This window comes from Mixophyes fleayi, chromosome 7 (assembly GCF_038048845.1).
Source record: "Mixophyes fleayi isolate aMixFle1 chromosome 7, aMixFle1.hap1, whole genome shotgun sequence".
Taxonomy (NCBI): Eukaryota; Metazoa; Chordata; class Amphibia; order Anura; family Limnodynastidae; genus Mixophyes; species Mixophyes fleayi.
Window position 1 is genome coordinate 94,382,129 of NC_134408.1, and position 24,594 is coordinate 94,406,722.

General features: G+C 39.8%; 1 protein-coding gene across 1 annotated transcript in view; it reads right to left on the reverse strand.

The window, feature by feature from the left end:
• KIAA2012 (KIAA2012 ortholog) overlaps positions 1-24,594 on the reverse strand; it is a 164,041-nt gene that overhangs the window by 57,918 nt on the left and 81,529 nt on the right. Inside the window, exons 13-14 of the mRNA XM_075180140.1 lie at positions 6,060-6,145; positions 5,343-5,429 (exon numbers count right to left, since the gene is read on the reverse strand). Coding sequence (XP_075036241.1) covers positions 5,343-5,429; positions 6,060-6,145 — 173 coding nt within the window. The remainder of the gene's footprint in view (positions 1-5,342; positions 5,430-6,059; positions 6,146-24,594) is intronic.

The window sequence follows — 24,594 nt, forward strand, 5'->3', positions numbered from 1 at the left end:
CTGAGTTAACACAAACAGTATCAAACCAGTCCCATTAGTTGGGGCCTGTGACAGACAGCATGCAGAGTCTGTCAGAAACTGTGACAGTCATCTTACTATAATGCTGGTGCAAAGTTGCAGGCACAGATCATGGATGTGCGAAATGCATAGGAATATCATGATAATGCTTATCATGATATCATGGTATATGATGATGCTCGCCGCAATAATTTGAGAATACACAATCTGAGATACTGAGATTTGAAATTTCCTTCTCTCTTCTTTGCTACCCCGCTGCTTTGCCATGATCCTGCAGACTTCTTTTGCTCAGGGCTCATAGACCTTTTCGCTGTTGGCCGGGTCCATATGTTATGTGGTAAGAGATGACCAGGAACAGCTAAATGTTGATGATATCATGCTAAAGGAAGTTGCTGACCTAAGACCCTGCAAAAGAGGTGAGACTTCAAGCCACTTATGGATTTTCTTTGCTCCAAGGAGATGAAGTATCACTGTGGGTATTTGTTTAAGTTGATGGTGTTGAGAAGTGTCTCAACTCTTTCTCTCCCACAGATGTCTGAAGCTTCTGAAATCCTGGTCTCAGCCTGGCTTTGAAGCTGGTCATTTGTCCAATATTCAAGCTGGTCGCTCTATCTGGAGTACCCAACTAACATGCTGTTAGAGTCTGTTACCAACAACATGATGTTTTCCCTCATAGCCTAGATCTTTCTCTGGACTTTACTTGCCTTGGACATACTAGCAGGGTGGATGACTTTCTTGACAAGGAGTAGATGAAATCCTTCTCCAGGTTACAATCTCCCTACCTGCCTCCCGGTCATACCACTACCTCAAAATCCATCACTTAATCTCTTGTTTTCATGTTGGGAATCATCCCATAACCAAATTACCATTAAAACATAGGTGTTTGCATTCGGTAGATGTTAAACATCTCCTATCTGCTATATACTTCCCCCTCTCTACAAGCCCTCTGAACACAAGTACAAATACCAGACCTAGTGGGAGGGGGATTTGAATCTACAGCACAGTGGTTCCTTATTTGGAAGTCCAGACTTTAAGAGCACCATATGTACCAGTGGCATTACACTCCAGAGCGCCTCTACAAAATATATATAATCCGGCTGATGTTAACTGTATCTTGTCAAGCTGCTTGTTTGTTTTTTTGCTTTGTTGTTTTACAGCACGGTGGCGAAGTGGTTAGCACATCTGCCTCACAGCGCTGGGGTCATGAGTTCAATTCCCGACCATGGCCTTATCTGTGTGGAGTTTGTATGTTCTCCCTGTGTTTGCGTGGGTTTCCTCCAGGTGCTCCGGTTTCCTCCCACACTCCAAAAAAAACACTGGTAGGTTAATTGGCTGCTATAAAAAAAAAAAAAAAAAAAAAAAAAAATTGACCCTAGTCTCTCTCTCAATGTGTGTCTGTGTGTATGTTAGGGAATTTAGACTGTAAGCGCCAACTGGGCAGGGACTGATGTGAATGAGTTCTCTGTACAGCGCTGCGGAATCAGTGGCGCTATATAAATGATGATGATGATGATGATGATAAATATTGTGATCAATAGCTGGAACATTCTGGAAGTAGGTGGCAATTCTGTTTTCTCAAGTTTTCCAGAGAAGTTATGACTTACCCCCTTCTCTTCCTTCTGGACTTATTTCTGTGCCCTGCTCCTTTCACGTCTGAGAGGCTTCTGTTCACCCAAATACTCCTGATCTCCAACATTACCTGTTGGTTGTAAACCCCCCAATTCTCAAACATTGGGTAGAAAAATGTATGTGACGCACTAAGGTCACACAACACACCAAAGAATGAAAGAAGATAACTTTGTTATTATCCGGTAGGCCTAAATGGCTGCTCCATAATCCCAGCCCCCCACTTGAAGTCTTCAAGCACAGCCTGTCATGCCACTGGCTTTCCTCCTTTTTCTGTGACTACTCTAACCTCTGACCCTAACTCCGCCTCTTCTTTTTTCCTATTTGTTTCTGCATCTGTTTATGGTGTGTGTGTGAGTGTTAGTAATTTGTTGTTCCTCTGTATCTGCTGTTTTCTCATGACTCCTATTGCTGACTTATACACTGCATAACCGCATATTCATACCTGCCAACATTTGAGCACCCAACATCGGGACTGGGCTTGGGGACATGGTCATGACAGCCCAAAATTCGGATCTGTCCCGCCAAAATAGGGACAGTTGGAAGATATTCCTGATGTATTTTTGGAACTTGCGTTCAGATATGTAAAATCCCAATAACATTTTATATTTAAAAAAACAAAACAATTTTAAAAAAAATGCTTAAAATAGTTAAAATAAAACAAACCATTCCCCACACAAATTTATTTGCCTCCTTTGTTCTTATTGTAGCTCACCACAGACTCTACAGCACAGAAACAGGACAAAGGATCAGAGTCGTCATTAAAAATTACATATATAACGGTTTCATAAATACGAGAGGTACATTTATGAAAATTTGTGTACAGAAAAAATGGGCTTTAACCCATAGCAACCAATCACATTCTATCTCATTTTCTATTCTGGATAGTAGATGACTGGTTGCTATGGGTTAAGGCATCTGTTTCTTATGCACCAGTTTTCATAACTATGTCTATACATTAAGCCTGCAATGTGAAAACTGTCTGCAGGGAACAGATCAGATAGCAGTTATATACAAATGACTAATTTCTAACAATTTATAGGAATCTCACAAATCCTATGAAAATAGCATCCTGGAAAAATGCACTTGCTGTAATTTACACAATAGATGGTATTTTGTCACTTTTATCCACTGCAAAAAGACCTTTAGTAGGTCCAAATTCTGCTCTACACCGGATGGGATAATTTCTGCTATTTGACAAAAGCTTCTGGAGTGAGAAGACACTCAGCACCTATTTCTTAACTAAACCAAACAACATAAAACCTAAGGACTTCAAGGCTGGAATTCTTTGCAAGGTAGTAAATATTCAGAGAGAGCATTCATAAATAGTGCATGGTCTCTCAGCAGGGTGCCGGATCATACAGGAGATGAGAGAATATCTCACAGCTCAGAGGTGTCTGTCTGGGTTCTTCCGTATGCTCTTTCATCCACAGCTTCACACTACTTATTCTACAGCACTGGCCAAAGTGCCAAGAAGGTGGGTGGGGGTGCAATGTACAGTGATGGAAAGAAAAATCAAGAACCGCAAAACTCTTTAAAACTTTTTCCATTAATCTGCTGTATATATAAAACTGCCTTTCTGTCATTTTTCCAGATTTTACTGATATTTTGTCAGTTATTACTATAAGTAATTCTCTCAAATTGGATGGAATGGATGGTAGTGGGTGAATACTGTATAGCAAGTAAATAAATAAAAGAACAACATGAATTTATAGAACATAGCATACTTATAGACGTTATCCCCGGAAGATATAAACAACCTTTTACAGTTGTTTGATCAGGATTTCGTTTCATACACAGATCCCAGCTCTGGCCACTGAAGAACACATCTCTCTGGGACAGTATGCTTTATAGAAGACTATATACACAGCTACGTTGAAGCCTGTCTAAATGCTAAAATAGTTTGGTTTTTTTTTACCTAATAAATACGGAAACATTAAAGATTTTAAATCCATGTTTTTGTTTCTACTTTTCCCTATTTTATTGGAGTCTATGAATAAGATGTATATATTATAATCACTGAGCAAACAATGTGTCAACTGAAATTAATGTTATAAGGGTTTAACAGTCAAAATAATAATCCTGTCACCATCACTGATGATGATTGCCCCCGTCCCATAGTGGTCATTAATTTATTATAATCATTCATTTATATTGCAAGTCCAGTGCTACTGAGCGATGTACAGACACATAGCACATTCATTGGCCTGTCTCCTAGATGGTGCACACTTTATGTCCTAGCAACCAACCTGCTCAGAAACAACTTGACCCACTTTTCAATGCAACTCTCCTGTGTCTCTAATGTACTATCTGGTATAGTTTATTACATGCAATGCATGGTATGTACTTTATTGTAGTAAATCTTAGCACAATAAAGTTCCAGGAAATATAGTATTTTTTTGTGTCTTAGAGAAACAGGTGAGATGTATAGATATGTGGGTCTACAGATCCATCATTGCTTCCATGATCACAGCAGGAATAACTTTGTATTGAAGTACAAATAAAAAAAAATATTATTATTGGGAGACAGGGTTAACTGTGAATGGATTATTATTTTGAATGAAGAACCGCTTTAATTCGTAAATTCTAAAAATTAAATTTTAAACTGACTGTGGACAGTTCCTAATGAAAACCAAGACAACCAATAGCAAATCCAGGCAGCAGTCACAGTATAAGACATAGGCTGCATCTTGTGAGGTGCCTAACTGATTGCATTAACAAATAGTAACATTCGGGCATTACACTCATTCCATGAGGGTGGGAGAATTTCTCATTTAAGTGTTGTATTTATGATTGTTTCTTACAACAATTGAAACTTGCACTGTAAAAATATATTGGGCCTGAGTCATTAAGGAGAGCAAAGCAAAAAAAAAAAAGGAGTAACTTTGCACCCTGGCAAAACCATTTTGCATTGGAGGGGCAGGTAAATTTAAAATGTGGGGACAGATTTATAGTTGGGGTAGGGCATGTCCTAGATCAACTTTAAATTTCAGTGTAAAATAAAGCTATTAAGTATTTGTGTTCTACATGAAAAAACAGCCAATATTTTCCTTATGTACAAAATAATAAACTAATTTGCACCCGTTTCTAACATATTTTGTCCAGGAGAAAAATGACGCAGGCCCATTATGTTAGTTTTTGTTTGCACTCACAAGTACAGTTTCATTGCTTTGGAAATGTAATCTGTAAGTTGACAAATACAGTTTATACATTCAGGAAAAAGATTTAGTGGATGTAGGAACAGATCTCTCGCCCTGCTTCGTTGTATGAATCAATCAATTCACATTGTGCAAATCTGAAAAACAAAGCTGTCTAGCTGTCAGTCACTGTCTGATTGTTCAGTTTAAGAAGCAACTTCCTCTCAACACTGCAACTACTGCAGAGGAATGAGAGAACACGGCGATAGTGGGGCATATTTAAATGTGTAGAAACAGTACAGTCATTTCATGCATATTATTCAGCTTAGTAACACACAGTTTTTTATATACACTATTGTCAAATAGTGGCCTTCGTTTCCCTTTAAAAAGAAACAGCCTTTGCTCTGAGTTTATAATACAGTAGTTAGCTATTAAAAGGGTATTATTATACATTGTTTTTAATGCTTTTAACTACAAAACTGGTTCTGAATCTGTTTTACTGACCAACATGGTACCACCCTGTGCCTGAAAGCATGTAGATAGTATTCTACAAATACTCACAGCATATATATGCATGGGAAATTGAACACTCCCATCATCATTTGTTCCTTGCACTGTTGTCTCGGTGATAGAGATCTTCTTTCCTTTCTACAAAAAAAATAAACCATTTTCAGCTCCTTAGATACCCTGGTAAAGATTTCCACAGAAGAAAAAAAAATTGAAAATGAATGAACTAAAATGTAGCATTTGCACAGTTACTATATGTTACTTTCAGGAACAAATGTACTCTCCAAAACCCCATAGTTATTTCTGGTACAAATTTTACTAACAGTTTGCAGATTACTGTCCATTGTAGAATGTTGATTAATAGCCTTTCTGGAGACAGCTAGGAGTATACAGAGACATACTAGTATATTTTGTAAATCATCTCATCCTTATAGAATCGAGCTGCAGTCTTGAAAATGTAACGTCAACAGTTCTTAAAGCAGCACTATCAATAGGGAGGGAGCAAAGCATCAAGGTTGCCCCTCTTGGCTTATGCAACTGTGTTCCCCTGAACTCTGTGGTATGACTTTTTTTTGTGGGTGGGTGTTGTGGGTGTGTGTCGACCTCTGAGAAGCCGCAATCATCTCCCCATTTTGCAGCCATTTTAAAGTGGTGAACAAAAATATTCACTACTTATGTGGTACTACAGCTTTAAGATAACTCAGTTTCTGTAATTAAATACTTACATAAAGAACATCTCCCCCTTTATACAAACAATATTTTGGTTAATACCTTTCTTTTGTTGTAGGGAGGCGAGGTCACTCTCTCTGGTGAATTTATAGGTAGGTGGGAAGATGGTAGGTCAGAGCTGCCTTCTTCTAAAATAAAAGATAACATGAGATGTTAATTGTACTTCTGTGGAATGGCAATGAATACACATTTTTAAGGGAAACATATATTTTAACAAAATAGGAGGAATAGTGGCGCCAAATAGTGTAATGTCCTCTGGTAAATATTTCCCAGATCACCAATACTGTGATATATGCGTACCAGAAATGAAGACTTTAAGGCTTATCATGTAATGCTGAGTAGATCAATACCACACAGCTTCCATAATCTCCAACCATATGCTGATATAGAAAGAACCAAATGATAGAGTAGTATAGTCAAAACACCAGTGATCGTACAATACAGCACACCGAGTGGCAGCGTACCCGGAAAAATGTATAAATCAGTTTATCTGTATCTCGGTTTCACGGAGACAGCCTCAGCTCATCCTGGTGTATCAAGGGCAGATGTAAGACAACTTGTCTATATATATATATATATATATATATATTGCTTCTTAGTCACGAACAGCAGCCCCAGTGCAGTCACAGCTAACATACTCAGCTCACTGCAGTGTCTCTCAGGAGGAATACAACCTCTTTCCCAGGACTGTGGGGCTGCTGTTCATGACTAAGAAGCAATATATATAGAATATATATATATATATATATATATATATATATATATATATATATATATATAGAAAAGTTGTCTTCACAACTGCCTTTGATACACCAGGATGAGCTGAGGCTGTCTCCATGAAACCGGTACGCATATATCACAATTTTGGTGATCTAGGAAATATTTACCAGAGGACATTACACTATTTGGTGCCACCATTCCTCCTATTTTGCTATATATGATCATTTCCTGACCGGAGTACCATCCGGAATTTTGGAGGAAGGCTGCCTCCTCTAATGGAGAAAGAGTATTTGATTTTGGACACTATTGTTATCAACTCACAATTCTTATTTGTGCGTGATTGGTTATTATTCATTCTATATTTGTTATTTACACACACACACATATATATATATATATATATATATATATATATATATATATATATATATATCTAACACCAAACAAAATCTTTAAGCCCAGAGCGCTTAATTATATAGTGTGAAAAAAATAAAGATAATACTTATATTGTAGTAGGCAGCTCCCCGGTCATTCAACACCTGTCTGCAAGTGTCAGACCTAGTAATTGGAACACAAAAAGACAGGGGGCGCCAACATAGTGCATTACAATAATTTAAAAATGCAGTTACAACTCCAAAGATAGGTTTTATCCGTACCAGATGGTGGTAGACTGATAGCCAAATAGAATATAGTTCTTGCTAGAAACACTGGAAATCTGTACCAAGCCTGGATGGCAGATGGAACCTTCCAATACGATGAAATGATGATCAGAAAGCACCTGTGAACTTAAATATAGCCACAATAGTGTGATACCATAACATTAGGGACTACAACATCTCAAGGCAAATTCAGATTTAATAGCAGCAGATGGAAGCAAAGCTTCTAAGTAAAATCAATGCCCGTACATAAAATAAGTAAAAACAAGCTTATCTGCGCCCGTTACACAGCCGTAGAGGGTTCCAGCCGGCACCACCTCCAACATCCCGTGGTCACTGTCGGATGTTGGAGGTGGTGCCGGCTGGAACCCTCTACGGCTGTGTAACGGGCGCAGATAAGCTTGTTTTTACTTATTTTATGTACGGGCATTGATTTTACTTAGAAGCTTTGCTTCCATCTGCTGCTATTAAATCTGAATTTGCCTTGAGATGTTGTAGTCCCTAATGTTATGGTATCACACTATTGTGGCTATATTTAAGTTCACAGGTGCTTTCTGATCATCATTTCATCGTATTGGAAGGTTCCATCTGCCATCCAGGCTTGGTACAGATTTCCAGTGTTTCTAGCAAGAACTATATTCTATTTGGCTATCAGTCTACCACCATCTGGTACGGATAAAACCTATCTTTGGAGTTGTAACTGCATTTTTAAATTATTGTAATGCACTATGTTGGCGCCCCCTGTCTTTTTGTGTTCCAATATATATATATCTACTATATAAATGCCTAGTGGCGTGTGTGAAAAAAGAAAAAAAAAAAAAGCTGCAGCGCCACCTGCTGGCCAGAGTTATACACTGACCTATATATTTCTTGAAGGAGAAGTGACAGTTGGGAGTGGTTGGTGGTTGCCGGGGGTGACAGTGGGGAGTTTTTAACACCTTAAGTAGCTTGATGAAGGATGTGGCGATGAAGATGAAGGATGAGGTGATGGAGAAAAATGATGAGGTGGTGACATGTGGACAAAACCACGTTAAAAAAGGGCGCTTGCGTCGGGAAGTAACGCTCTTCCCCTGAGGAGGCCTGGGCTAGGCCCAAATGCATGACAAGAACCTTTTTAACACCTTAAGTAGCTTGATTTGACTAGAATGCATGAGTATCATGCACGGGTTAACTTGTATATATATATATATATATATATATATATATATATATATATATATATATATATATATATATATATACACACACACACACACACATACACATATATTTATATATATATATATTATACACACACACACACACACACACATATATACATATATACACATATACACATATACACACACATACATATATGCATATACATTCACACACATACATACACACACGCTGAAAATCGTATTTCTTTGCAGATCTGTCATGCTTATATAGCAGGAATGAGATGAAATATCATCCATTGACTGCAGTAAAACTGCAGTGGACAGAATATCAAAAGCAATCGTTGAATGAGATCTTAAGAAGACATAGTAATAAAAACAATATCACTGCAATTTCTGAAATACATAATTTATTTTATGATTAGCATTTGTCTATAGAAAACGCTACTAAAACAATACACAAAAATGAGTGTCTGAAAATTGGGAGAAAAAATGGAAATTGGTTCTAATGACCCCATAGCGTTTGGAATCACTGCATCAGTGTTATTATTATTAATATTAATCTTTATTTATAGGGCGCCACATGAGGTCCGCAGCTCCGTACAGATAGCAAACAACAGTAAACAAATAACACTACAACTAACAACACAGTTTCTGATAGCCTGGAAAAACAGTTATAGGCAACAAGAACAGGAGGGAAGAGGGCCCTGCTCACTAGAGCTTACAATCTAAAGGGAAAGGGGCTAACATGGGGGTGAGCCACTGTAGGGGGATCTGAGGACAAGAAGCAAGAGAGGGAGAGTTGGAGCATGAAAGAGGATGAGGAATACTGCAAGGTGAAATGGTTAAGTCGAGGACTGGTTAGCTTTTCTACATAGATGAGTTTTCAAAGACTGTTGTGGTGTGTTGGGGTATGGTTCTCCAGTAAATGTGGAGTTCTAAGGCCAAAGCAAATTCAAGTTAAAACCTTCATGTCAAAGGCGTTTGACATATGGTTTCACTGTGCGTTTAAACTTGCATTGTTCAAATACCAGTGGGTACCTGGGCTAATTGTGTTACAGCGAGAGACCTGTTACAAAGAGAATTGTACTCAACAATGAGAACTGTGAGAAGAACTCCTATTGTTTTGTTAGTGTAATATTTTGTATGCTTTATAAGTTATTAATGATCTGTGACCCTACTAAATGTATACTTGCAGACTTTTCATACCACGCTTCGGGGAGTTGCGGATGGGGTGGTGGAAAAAAGAGGCGTGTGTGCCTTGATGACACCATTCACATCATCATGTGGGCAAGGCAAGTTATATAACGCTAATTTCTTCATCATGCCCATCACGGCACACACCCCCTCCACTTGATGGCATAAATAACAAATCACAGCACATCCGTACCCAATCGAAAATGAGAATGGCATCATTCACACCCACCTTGCAGGCAGGTAAGTGTCCTATTATGTCAGCTCTCTAGAGTGTCCTGGACATTTAGGTAACTATGGTTAAAAGTTAGACTACATAAACCAAACTCTTTAGAAATATTGGACACTTATTCTATACTGTCTGCCCTGTACCACTAGAGGGAACTGGCGTATAACAATAAATATGTAGGATTCTTCCAAGTTTTCAGTTTTTCCCAATGCCTTGATGAAAAAAAAAGTGAAATGTAAAGACAGGAAGTTGCCACGTTTCCAATAATACAGCACTAAAATAATATTTTATTATAAACCTCTAAACAACCATGATTGTAAACCTAAATTAGCAGGCATACATATATTGACAAATTAAGGAATATTATAAAACTTTACCATACCAAGGGCTTCTGGGCTGAATGACTTTGTAAGATAGGATGACTGACACATATAATAGCCTATTGGACGAGATGGGAGCATGAGATACAATTGGGAGGTTTGAAACCTGATAGGAATGCTCCTGCAATAGTCTCATTTTATTTGCTTTTTTGTGTAATTTATAATCATTCGTTTTTATTTTAGGTTTGTAAACAGGTTGGTCAACTGCTGACCTATCTAGGAACAGAGGGGTTTAAAAACTTCAAAGCATGGTTTGTAGTGATGGCTGAAAGCTCAACTCCCTCCCAGCAGCGTCTGGAGGTTGCAGTGAAGATAGAGTTGTAGCACAGACCTATAACGAGGAAGGCCGTTCTGTGATGAGAGGCAGCTGTCCGACCTCTCTGAGCCCCTGGAAGCAGCAGCACAGACAACCAGGCTCCAAAACCACGAAAACATCCAGCACTGACTCAAGGGTCGCATAGCTTGGCAGACCCAGGATGCCATCACTATCTTTTAAAGTGGAATGATGCGTGCTGCCAGCTTACCTTCACCAGTCCCGATAATGCTCTCAGTCAAAAGATTCACCCAATTAGAGGTGATTGCCACATGTGGTCTCTGTCATGAAAAGCTTACAATCTAACCCTGGAGGAGGGAGTTGCGGTGACTGGGTCAAGGTCACAGACAGCTGATACTGAGCACCTGGTACTTCCACTTCAAAGCTCGTCTACATTACACCAAGTGATCCAACGTGCTCTTAGGCATTGCACATTGCAATAACATTGATGCTGAAATACATTACGGACTCCACTGCAGAGAATAAAGAAATTTCAATATTGCAACACAACAATTGTGTGTCTATTACTGATGTAAACAGTAAACATACAGGCTATTGTTGAAAAAGATTCAGTAAGTTGTTTACTTATGCAAAATAGAATGTTTGCACATTTTTTAGTTTCTGCAATTTGCTGCTGTGATTAAAGAAATAAGAAGACCTTTATCACTACAAAAATCACCCAAAGTATGAAAGAGACTGATCTGGTGCTGGCACACAATACTAAAGTAAATTTTAAAACAGTAGACAAAATGTGACTTAACATCTTCAATTCCTCCCTAATTTGCGTGGCGTTAAAACTAATACCGTTATTACGGTAGTTTTAACCCGGCTTTGAGCTGCGAGCAAAAAGCCAACGTTACGGTAATAAAGCGCATTATTACCGTAATAACAGTAATAATGCGCATGCCGCATTACTTTTACCCGTAACGTGGCCAATTGAATTCTTCCCTATGGGCCTGTTTCATTAAAGAGCGTAAATGGCAATACATTACGTGTAATGCACACAGTTACTCTGTGTATGAGAATCGGGCCATACAGCATAGAACGCAGCAACGACCAATTAATCTTCAAGCTCAAAATACCCTTACTACAGCCTATGATTTCAAAGGTGGAATGGGAACGGGCAAATGTATGTAACCCATGTACAGTAAGGACGTGTCAAGCTTGAGCGCACGCAGCAGTGTCCAATTCAAGCTTTGGGCATCTCTAAGGTATGTGATTTTCAGTTTTAACATTTGCACCAGCTATAGGTCTGGTGTGAGTGCCGATTACAGCTGTGTATGCATACTAGAGCATGTTTATGCAATCAGTAGCAGCTGTAAACATTTATGATATGTACATTAGGCAATAAGAACATCCTAATAAATGTATTTTATGTAGAAAAAAATGAAATTTTTTTTTAATATTTTGTCATTAACGACTATATTATTAACAGGTGACATTAATTGAATTATTTTTTTTATGTGCAGACATTTGTGACTTTCTATTCTATTTTTTAAAATGCACATATTTGGTTTGTGTTTGTTAATAAATCAGGCCCTATAAATCTTTAATTGGTATCTGCAAATACATGGAAGCTATTCTAACCAATGTCTTCTTTTTGTTTGGGGGGCAGGAGGGGGTGGAGAGTAACAATTCCATTGATTTGAATCTTCATAAAGTCCAGAAATGATTGTGTTTGACATAGGGATGAGCGCACTCGGATTTATGAAATCCGAGCCCACCCGAACGTTGCGGATCCGAGTCGGATCCGAGACAGATCCGGGTATTGGCGCCAAATTCAAAAGTGAAACTGAGGCTCTGACTCATAATCCCGTTGTCGGATCTCGCGATACTCGGATCCTATAAATTCCCCGCTAGTCGCCGCCATCTTCACTCGGACATTGATCAGGGTAGAGGGAGGGTGTGTTAGGTGGTCCTCTGTGCTGTTTAGTTCTGTGCTGTTTAGTTCTGTGCTGTTTAGTTCTGTGCTGTTTAGTTCTGTGCTGTTTAGTTCTGTGCTGTGCTGTGCTGTGCTGTGTTCTGCAGTATCAGTCCAGTGGTGCTGTGTGCTGTGCTCTGTCCTTCTGAGGTCAGTGGTGCTGCTGGGTCCTGTGCTGTGTCCTGTTCAGTCCAGTGGTGCTGTGTCCTGTGCTCTGTGCTTCTAAGGGCATAGTTATTTCCCCATTATTCCCAAGTTTTTAAAAAATAAAAAAAAAGTAAAAAAAAATAAAAAATTAGAAATTAAAAAAAATATATATAATTATAACCAAATTTGCAAAACCAATCCAGCAGTATAAGTCCATTGGTACTGCAATATTACCAAGTTCACACATTCTGCAGTATCAGTCCAGTGGTGCTGTGTCCTGTGCTCTGTCCTGCTGAGTTCCGTAGTGCTGCTGGGTCCTGTGCCGTGTCCTGTTCAGTCCAGTGGTGCTGTGTCCTGTGCTCTGTGCTTCTAAGGGCATAGTTTTTTCCCCACTATTCCCAAGTTTTTTAAAAATTAAAAAAAAGTAAAAAAAAATAAAAAATTTAAAAAAAAAAAAAAATATATAATAATTATAACCAAATTTGCAAAACCAATCCAGCAGTATAAGTCCATTGGTACTGCAATATTACCAAGTTCACACATTCTGCAGTATCTTGTGCTACATATAATGGAGACCAAAAATTTGGAGGATAAAGTAGGGAAAGATCAAGACCCACTTCCTCCTAATGCTGAAGCTGCTGCCACTAGTCATGACATAGACGATGAAATGCCATCAACGTCGTCTTCCAAGCCCGATGCCCAATCTCGTAGTACCGGGCATGTAAAATCCAAAAAGCCCAAGTTAAGAAAAAGTAGCAAAAAGAGAAACTTTAAATCATCTGAGGAGAAACGTAACGTTGCCAATATACCATTTACGACACGGAGTGGCAAGGAACGGCTTAGGCCCTGGCCCGTGTTCATGACTAGTGGTTCAGCTTCACCCACGGATCTTAGCCCTCCTCCTCCTCCCCCCCCCTACAAAAAATTGAAGAGAGTTATGCTGTCAGCAACAAAACAGCAAACAACTCTGCCTTCTAAAGAGAAATTATCACAAATCCCCAAGGCGAGTCCAAGGGTGTTGGTGGTTGTCAAGCCTGACCTTCCCATCACTGTACGGGAAGAGGTGGCTCGGGAGGAGGCTATTGATGATGTAGCTGGCGCTGTGGAGGAACTTGATGATGAGGATGGTGATGTGGTTATTGTAAATGAGGCACCAGGGGGGGAAACAGCTGATGTCCATGGGATGAAAAAGCCCATCGTCATGCCTGGTCAGAAGACCAAAAAATGCACCTCTTCGGTCTGGAGTTATTTTTATCCAAATCCAGACAACCAATGTATGGCCATATGTAGCTTATGTAAAGCTCAAATAAGCAGGGGTAAGGATCTTGCCCACCTAGGAACATCCTCCCTTATACGTCACCTGAATAACCTTCATAGTTCAGTGGTTAGTTCAGGAACTGGGGCTAGGACCCTCATCGGTACAGGGACACCTAAATCCCGTGGTCCAGTTGGATACACACCAGCAACACCCTCCTCGTCAACTTCCTCCACAATCTCCATCAGATTCAGTCCTGCAGCCCAAGTCAGCAGCCAGACTGAGTCCTCCTCAATACGGGATTCATCCGAGGAATCCTGCAGCGGTACGCCTACTACTGCCACTGCTGCTGTTGCTGCTGTTAGTCGGTCATCTTCCCAGAGGGGAAGTCGTAAGACCGCTAAGTCTTTCACAAAACAATTGACCGTCCAACAGTCGTTTGCCATGACCACAAAATACGATAGTAGTCACCCTATTGCAAAGCGTATAACTGCGGCTGTAACTGCAATGTTGGTGTTAGACGTGCGCCCGGTGTCCGCCATCAGTGGAGTAGGATTTAGAGGGTTGATGGAGGTATTGTGTCCCCGGTACCAAATCCCCTCGAGATTCCACTTCACTAGGCAGGCGATACCAAAAATGTACAGAGAAGTACGATCAAGTGTCCTCAGTGCTCTTAAAAATGCGGTTGTACCCACTGTCCACTTAACCACGGACATGTGGACAAGTGGTTCTGGGCAAACGAAGGACTATATGACTGTGACAGCCCACTGGGTAGATGCATCCCCTTCCGCAGCAACAGCAACAGCTGCATCAGTAGCAGCATCTACAAAATGGCTGCTCATGCAAAGGCAGGCAACATTGTGCATTACAGGCTTTAATAAGAGGCACAACGCTGACAACATATTAGAGAAAATGAGGGAAATTATCTCCCAGTGGCTTACCCCACTTAGACTCTCATGGGGATTTGTGGTGTCAGACAATGCCAGTAACATTGTGCGGGCATTAAATATGGGCAATTTCCAGCACGTCCCATGTTTTGCCCACACCATTAATTTGGTGGTGCAGCATTACCTCAAGAGTGACAGGGGTGTGCAGGAGATGCTTGCGGTGGCGCGCAAAATTGCTGGACACTTTCGGCATTCAGCCAGTGCCTACCGCAGACTAGAGGCACATCAAAAAAGCATGAACCTGCCCTGCCATCACCTCAAACAAGAGGTTGTGACGCGCTGGAACTCCACCCTCTATATGCTGCAGAGGATGGAGGAGCAGCAAAAGGCCATTCAGGCCTACACAGCCACCTACAACATAGGCAAAGGAGTGGGGATGCGCCTCAGTCAAGCGCAGTGGAGACTGATTTCCGTGTTGTGCAAGGTTCTGCAGCCATTTGAACTTGCCACACGAGAAGTCAGTTCCGACACTGCCAGCTTGAGTCAGGTCATTCCCCTGATCAGGCTGTTGCAGAAGCAGCTGGAGAAAGTGAGGGAGGAGCTGGTAAGCCATTGCGATTACACCAAGCATGTAGCTCTTGTGGATGTAGCCCTTCGTACGCTTTGCCAGGATCCGAGGGTGGTCACTCTTTTAAAGTCAGAGGAATACATTCTGGCCACCGTGCTCGATCCTCGGTTTAAAGCGTATGTTGTGTCTCTGTTTCCGGCGGACACAAGTCTACAGCGGTGCAAAGACCTGCTGGTCAGGAGATTGTCCTCTGAAGAGGACCGTGACATGCCAACAGCTCCACCCTCATTTTCTTCCACATCTATGGCTGCGAGGAAAAAGCTCAGTTTTCCCAAAAGAGGCACTGGCGGGGATGCTGATAACATCTGGGCCGGACTGAAGGACCTGCCAACCATTGCAGACATGTCTACTCTCGCTGCATTGGATGCTGTCACAATAGAAAAAATTGTGGATGATTACTTTGCTGACACCATCCAAGTAGACATGTCAGACAGTCCATATTGTTACTGGCAGGAAAAAAAGGCAGTTTGGAAGCCCCTGTACAAACTGGCTCTATTTTACCTGAGTTGTCCCCCCTCCAGTGTGTACTCGGAAAGAGTTTTTAGTGCAGCGGGGAACCTGGTCAGTGAGCGGCGAAGGAGGTTGCTTCCTCATAACGTTGAAAAAATGATGTTTATAAAAATGAATAATCAATTCCTCAATGAAGTACAGCACTGCCCTCCAGATACTACAGAGGGACCTGTGGTTGTGGAGTCCAGCGGGGACGAATTGATAATGTGTGATGAGGAGGAAGTACACACTGTAGGGGGAGAGGAATCAGAGGTTGAGGATGAGGACGACATCTTGCCTCAGTAGAGCCTGTTTAGTCTGTACAGGGAGAGATGAATAGCTTTTTTGGTGTGGGGGCCCAAACAAACCAATCATTTCAGCCAAAGTTGTTTGGTAGGCCCTGTCGCTGAAATGATTGGTTTGTTAAAGTGTGCATGTCCTATTTAAACAACATAAGGGTGGGTGTGAGGGCCCAAGGACAATTCCATCTTGGACCTTTTTTTTTTGCATTATATGACCAATCAACAGTCGTTTGCCATGTTCAAAAAGTAAAACCAAATTTAAAAAAATACAAGAAATTAAACCAAAAGTAAAATGCCGTGTCATAATTTAAAACAAGAGGTATTGACGTGCTCTAAAACTACTGTATTGTTGTTTATATTTTATAAACACTACACTTGACAGCTTGAGTCTTTCAATAAAAAAGTAACTGTCCATTGCACGAATATTTGCAACAGGGACAATTTTAGGGTTAAGAAAGTCAACTAATAACACTTCGACGCTGTCTGTCTTTATAAACACTACACTTGGAAGTTGGAGGAGGTATTGTGGCCCCGGCACCAAATTTACTACCGGGGCCACTCCACTGTGCAGTCCATATTTAGGTGTATCAGATATTAAACAACGGTGACAGTTGATGCCCAATTTTTTAATTATATTGTGGCCTCGGTACCAAATTGTGTACCGGGGCCACCACACTACGCAGTCCAGATACTTGTTTGGTGAAATTCAGACCAGTTGAGGGTTTTATTATTATATTGTGTGGACCACTCTATCTATACCACACTACAACTCTATACCACTCTATTTCATACTTTAATTCTATTTCATACTTTAATTCTATTTCATACTTTAATTCTATTTCATACTTTAATTCTATTACTAATTACCATAAAGAGGAACAAAATAAACCAATTTTACCAAAAGTATAATATGACTTAGACTAACAAACACTACACTTGAAAGATCGTGCCTTTAAATGAAAAAGTCAGTCTTCATTGCACGACTATGTGCAACAGGGACAGTTTTTTGGGTTTACAAAGTCAAACAATAACACTTTGACCCTGTCTGTCTGGGATCTCAATGACCAATTGTCTGTACCATGTTTGGAGGAGGTATTGTGGCCCCGGTATCAAATTGGGTACCGGGGCCACCCCACTATGCAGTCCAGATACTTGTTTGGTGAAATTCAGACCAGTTGAGGGTTTTATTATTATATTGTGTGGACCACTCTATCTATACCACACTACAACTCTATACCACTCTATTTCATACTTTAATTCTATTTCATACTTTAATTCTATTTCATACTTTAATTCTATTTCATACTTTAATTCTATTTCATACTTTAATTCTATTACTAATTACCATAAAGAGGAACAAAATAAACCAATTTTACCAAAAGTATAATATGACTTAGACTAACAAACACTACACTTGAAAGATCGTGCCTTTAAATGAAAAAGTCAGTCTTCATTGCACGACTATGTGCAACAGGGACAGTTTTTTGGGTTTACAAAGTCAAACAATAACACTTTGACCCTGTCTGTCTGGGATCTCAATGACGAATTGTCTGTACCATGTTTGGAGGAGGTATTGTGGCCCCGGTATCAAATTGGGTACCGGGGCCACCCCACTATGCAGTCCAGATACTTGTTTGGTGGAATTCTGACACGTGGAGGGTTTTTTAATTATATTGTGGCCTCGGTACCAAATTGTGTACCGGGGCCACCACACTACGCAGTCAAGATAGATAGATGCGTATTGCGTATCATAGATAAAGTACATTCAGTGGTGTGGGGCAAATTGAAAAATATTCAAAATGCACTGACATTATCAAAAACAAGAGGTTGTCACACGCTAAAACTCCAACATGTATATGATGGAGAGGATGGAGGAGCAGCCGTATGTGTAGTGTAATGCAGATCTGTTGAAGGTTTTTTATATATTTTATTGTGGTGCCCAGTGCCCACTCCTCTACGCAGTCCAGGTACATTTATTGGTGCGAATCATAAAAGTTCAGGGTTTTTAATATATATTGTGGTGACCCACTCCTCTACGCAGTCCAGGTACAATTATTGGTGCGAATCATAAAAGTTCAGGGTTTTTAATATATTGTGGTGACCCACTCCTCTACGCAGTCCAGGTACAATTATTGGTGCGATTCATAAAAGTTCAGGGTTTTTAATATATTGTGGTGACCCACTCCTCTACGCAGTCCAGGTACATTTATTGGTGCGAATCATAAAAGTTCAGGGTTTTTAATATATATTGTGGTGACCCACTCCTCTACGCAGTTCAGGTACATTTATTGGTGCGAATCATAAAAGTTCAGGGTTTTTAATATATATTGTGGTGACCCACTCCTCTACGCAGTCCAGGTACATTTATTGGTGCGAATCATAAAAGTTCAGGGTTTTTAAGATATTGTGGTGACCCACTCCTCTACGCAGTCCAGGTACATTTATTGGTGCGAATCATAAAAGTTCAGGGTTTTTAAGATATTGTGGTGACCCACTCCTCTACGCAGTCCAGGTACATTTATTGGTGCGAATCATAAAAGTTCAGGGTTTTTAATATATTGTGGTGACCCACTCCTCTACGCAGTCCAGGTACAATTATTGGTGCGAATCATAAAAGTTCAGGGTTTTTAATATATTGTGGTGACCCACTCCTCTACGCAGTCCAGGTACATTTATTGGTGCGAATCATAAAAGTTCAGGGTTTTTAATATATATTGTGGTGACCCACTCCTCTACGCAGTCCAGGTACATTTATTGGTGCGAATCATAAAAGTTCAGGGTTTTTAATATATATTGTGGTGACCCACTACTCTACGCAGTCCAGGTACAATTATTGGTGCGAATCATAAAAGTTCAGGGTTTTTAATATATTGTGGTGACCCACTCCTCTACGCAGTCCAGGTACATTTATTGGTGCGAATCATAAAAGTTCAGGGTTTTTAATATATATTGTGGTGACCCACTCCTCTACGCAGTCCAGGTACATTTATTGGTGCGAATCATAAAAGTTCAGGGTTTTTAATATATATTGTGGTGACCCACTCCTCTACGCAGTCCAGAAAGATACCTTGTTGCAACGTTTTGGACTAATAACTATATTGTGAGGTGTTCAGAATACACTGTAAATTAGTGGAAATGCTTGTTATTGAATGTTATTGAGGTTAATATTAGCCTAGGAGTGAAAATAAGCCCAAAAACTTGATTTTTAAACTTTTTATGTTTTTTTCAAAAAAAATCCGAATCCAAAACCTTAAATCCGAACCGAGACCTTTCGTCAAGTGTTTTGCGAGACAAATCCGAACCTCAAAAATAACGAAAATCCGGATCCAAAACACAAAACACGAGACCTCAAAAGTCGCCGGTGCACATCCCTAGTTTGACAATAGTTTTCTGGTTTTTGTTTAGTCAAATTACTGACCTATTATTAGTTTTGTACAGTTAACTTAAAACCTCATGTTGTCTGTATGCTAAATCAAATTTGCTAGAAATACAAAATTGTATACATACATCAGGCGCTCCCTTTATGATAGAAAGGATAGTAAGGTCCTCTCTATTTGCAAGATGCCGACCAATTTGGATATCATTGTCTATAAATTTGGTCACTGGACCTAATCTACAGTACAGACTCACGACACATATGGTATGACATAGTTAGGGCCGGATTAACCCGAGGTCTAACTGGGCTACAGCCCAGGGGCCTCGGGCATCCAGGGGGCCCTTGACAGTGCTCAGAGTCAGTATTGATCGGTGCGGGGGTGCCCCCGGCCCGATCATTGCTGCTGAGCCTGAGCGGCTCACAGGGGGAGTCTCAGGGGGAATGGAGGCCCCCTTAGCCCAGTGGCCTCAATTCCTTTAATCCGGCCCTGGACATAGTATAATATGTGAGGATCAACACTCCAAAAAAATAGTGAAAAATGGTGAATCTGTTCTTTTCCACCATGACCTTTAGGTTATCACCCGTCATCTTCATACACTTTTCAAACCCTAATGGGTGTATACTTACAAGGATCCAGATCTTTATAGGCCTCGAATAAATCTTACATTTATACATTAATTCCATCTGATCCCAAAGGAAGAATCCACAAGACCCAAAAAGATGGAGATACAAAATATCCTAGTGCATTATCTTTTAATATATGCATAAAAGGCAATAAAACCTTGATATACATACTTGGCAGCATACTGAGTGAAGCGCCACAGACTGGTCCATATTCTATCCTGTAAATTTAATTTGCTACATAACCTTTGTAGTAAAGGGTCAAACACATAATGAAAAAAACCCAAAAACAAATACAAATTAAATTCTCCTAATCTTTCTTTTTATTCTGTTTATTAGTAGTACATACAGTAGCAAAACAGTTTATAGATATCCTGAACAATCATTCAGGACTAAAAGAACATTTTTTATTATACATATTAAAGAAGTCAGGTAGTGTTGGAAGATGGTTTGTTTGGTCTACTAGTCGATAGGTATTGTGAATGAAGAGGTCGCTTGAAGTGATATACCTGTCAGGAAAAATGCTAAGGAGGGCAGTACTGGGAGGCATGGGACTCTTATCAGGCCAGAAAAGCTAATCTCAAAGGTAAGTTAGTATAGCAGTGAGTAGGCCAGAGGCTCCAGGTCTCACCAAAGGAATTAGAAAATCTTTCAGGATACAATGATGTTCTCCATGTTATTTATGAGTCATGTGCCATTGATGACTATTGTAATTAGGGTTGTTCTGTGTTTCTCCAGGAGGCCACTGACAATTACTTACATTGATAATGTGTTGACCATTAGGTGCTCTCACTTTTACAAATAATCACATTTAACATGGCTACACGATCACTGTCAAAAAGACATACATACATTACCGTAGCTACCAATAAAAGCCTTTTCGGGGAGAAAATAGCAGTTTGGCAACTTCGGCAATGGAATGACATTGACGCACTTTAATTGGCTGCCACTCCGAAGGTCAGTAAACATTGTATATTTGACAAATGGAGTAGTTTTCTGTTGGTTTTATATGCTTCTTCAGATAGTTGCGGCGGGTTTGAAAGTGGAGATGTTGCCTATAGCAACCAATCAGATTTTAGTTATTTAGTGAATTCTGCAAAATGATAGCTGAATCTGATTGCTACAGGCAACATCTCCACTTTTCAAACCCACCAGAAACTCACAGCTTGATACATTTACCCCCTGGACTTGTTAATTATATGGAAATCACAATTCTACAAGCCACATGACTAAGTCCAGGATGATCATTGTTGTCTACTTCTAAAAGAGGATAGATCTGGCAACCACAGCAATGGAAAGACACTAAAATATTTCAATTAGTGGCCGTTTTGATGGTCCGTAAAGATTATAAATTAATATTATATATATATATATATATATATATATATATATATATATATAATTTATTTAAGAAATGAAAGCGTATACTGCCAGCTTCACATACTTCTTTAGGGAGCTGTCCAAAGATGTCAAATAATAAATGCATGTAAAGGTTATTGATTTAACAAAATGAGTGTGCCCTCAGGATTGTTTTAGGGACCATAACAACATGTATGGGATTTATGATTTCTCTAATTTCATATATAAAGGGATCCACCAGTATTGGACCCATTAAAAATGGCCTTTTATTTTTATTATATCTTTAATTTGACTTTTTATTTATGATGATACTACTTGATGAAAATGAAAAATGCATATAAAACATTATGGGTCTGATTCATGTTTGGCCATATGTCCATTTGCGTAACTTTCAAGAAATAGCTCTGCACATGCTCAGTAACATACCTTTTACACCAATGAACGCAACTGTATGCAAATCATGTCCAAATGCAAATGACACTTACGAAGTCAATGACTTGTGGGGCGGAACGGGGGATGGGGGGACAGACTAACATAGGCAATGTACAGTAAGGGTGTGCCGAGAGCATTCCAATGCTGATGAAGCCTATTCAAGTCTTGGGTTTCTCACAAGTACGTTTCGTTTTGTTTTCGTTTCATTGACACCAGCTACAGGGCAGGTGTAAGTGCCAACTGATAGTGATGACTGACACGGCATAGTTTTTGTTTTAAAAACTATACATATGAATAACACTTACAGAACGTTTATACAAGTAAGATAGACTATAAAGCATTGAAAGCCTCTTGATTTGTGTTGAATGTAATATTTTTTTTTTTAAATCCATATTTATATTAATGATTATACTGTTAATAGTTCTTAATTTATTTTATAATGTATGTGTTCTGATGTGACCTTATATTGCATATGCACTTTTGTCTGTCTGTGTAAAGCAATTACCATTTAGGCAGAGAGTACTTACACCAAGATTCAAATTGAAACGCATCTTAAGATCCGCTTCGATTTGAACATGGGCAGAACCATGCTTAAGTTTTGTGGTGTTTTTTAAAACACAACATGAATCAAGCCCTATGTATTTTTATTTATGATCAACTTAGTCCTATGTTATATGTTAATTCCACATGTATATATATATGTGGTATGAGGTTTACTTGATGAGCGTAAAGAAAGTTGTTATTTAAACCCTTACTCTGCTCATATTTTCCAGGGGCTATACACACAAAAAAAAAATGCTTAAATCATAAAAATAATGCTTTTTTTATTTGCTCTTTATTATTTTATTTTATTTTTTTGTAGAATCTAAAACTGGAAGCCCAAGTCCGGCCTTCTAGTTCCAGTTCGTATACCCAAGCCTCAAACATGTGCACAGGGTTCCAGGAATGACTTGGCAAGCGACAAGACTCCTCTTACCACTGCCAGCCAGTATCAGTGGGTAGCGGAACATGGCTCAGCTGCCCTGGTAAAAAAAAATTAAGTTAAAATCTAGTCATTAGTGGAATCTTAATAAATAGCAACCCCAGTATGAGATAAAACGCGTTGGAGAATTTCATGAATTGCAGAAGAAACCTTTTGCCTCAACCTATAGGAATGTTATTGCATTGACAATGAATAGAGGATACACATCCCAGGCCTTGCATATATTTTGTCTGTTATTTTCATGTTAGAAGAAATTGCCACTCTTTATAGGGGATATTTGTTACAATGTTATGAACAAATGTTAAAAATGTGAGTGTAATACTGTTGCTTTTACTAAGATGTTTTAATAAAGGGTAACACACAAGGACAGTGTGTTTGTCCTTTTTCTCCTCTCCCTTGTTTCTGAGGTATATCCAGGGCCGGATTAACCCGAGGTCTAACTGAGCTATAGCCCAGGGGCCTCGGGCATCCAGGGGGCCCTTCAAAGTCCTCAGCAGCATTATTGATCGGTCTGGGTGCGGGGGCGCCCCCAGCCCGATCAATGCTGCTGAGCACTGTCACTGTAGTCCTCCGTCCCCGGCGCTCAGTAATCTGCTTACTGAGGAGATCTCGCGAGATCTCCTCAGTAAGGAGCTTACAGCGCGCCGGGGACGGAGAACTACAGTGACAGGTAAGCGCTTGGGGGGCGGGGGGGGGAGGCGAGTGGCTCACATTGGGGGCCTCACGGGGGAATGGAGGCGCCCTTAGCCCAGGGGCCTCTATTCCCTTAATCCGGCCCTGGGTATATCTGGAGGAAGAAAATTCATGAGATCTCAGGGAACACAGGGAACAGCTCTTAAACTGACATTGTGTACAATAAACCAGTCATCGTGCAGCCAAAGGAGTATTTTCTGTAACGCCATTTATACACACATCTCCTGCTAGTACTACAAATAGGGATACAAGTAAAGACTGGAAGATTAAGATTAGAAATCCTAAAAATAGGATTTTAGAAATTCCTGTTTTCTAAAATTAAAATTAAAGAACTGAAGAATTATTTCCTATTACAGTATATATGTCTTTTTAACAATTATTGTTTAGCCATCTTAAATGTTATTCTTTTTTAGTAAAACCGTGAGCGCCTATAGATATGAGATTTTGTTTTATTGGTGTTGGGTACGGCTGCACAATGAAGAAAAATCCGACAGCGAGAAGACCTACAGGAAAAAAATGAATGAATGAAAAAACTACATTAATATTGACAGACTTACCTCCAAAACGACTTTGCAGATATCCGATGGAGGCAGAAGGATGACAGGACCTCCTTCCGACTGGCCAGCTCTCTGGCACCACTGTTTGTGCGACCTGAGTGAATTCAAATTTAAAGCGGCAAAGTTGGGACCAGGCAGGTTAACTGTTTAAGTAGTTAACCTGCGTGGTCCAAATCTGCAGAGTTGTTTTGGAGGTAAGTCTGTCAATATTAATGTAGTTTTTTTCATGAAATTGTTCTTTTCTTGCAGGTTTTCTCGCTGTCGGATTTTTCGTCG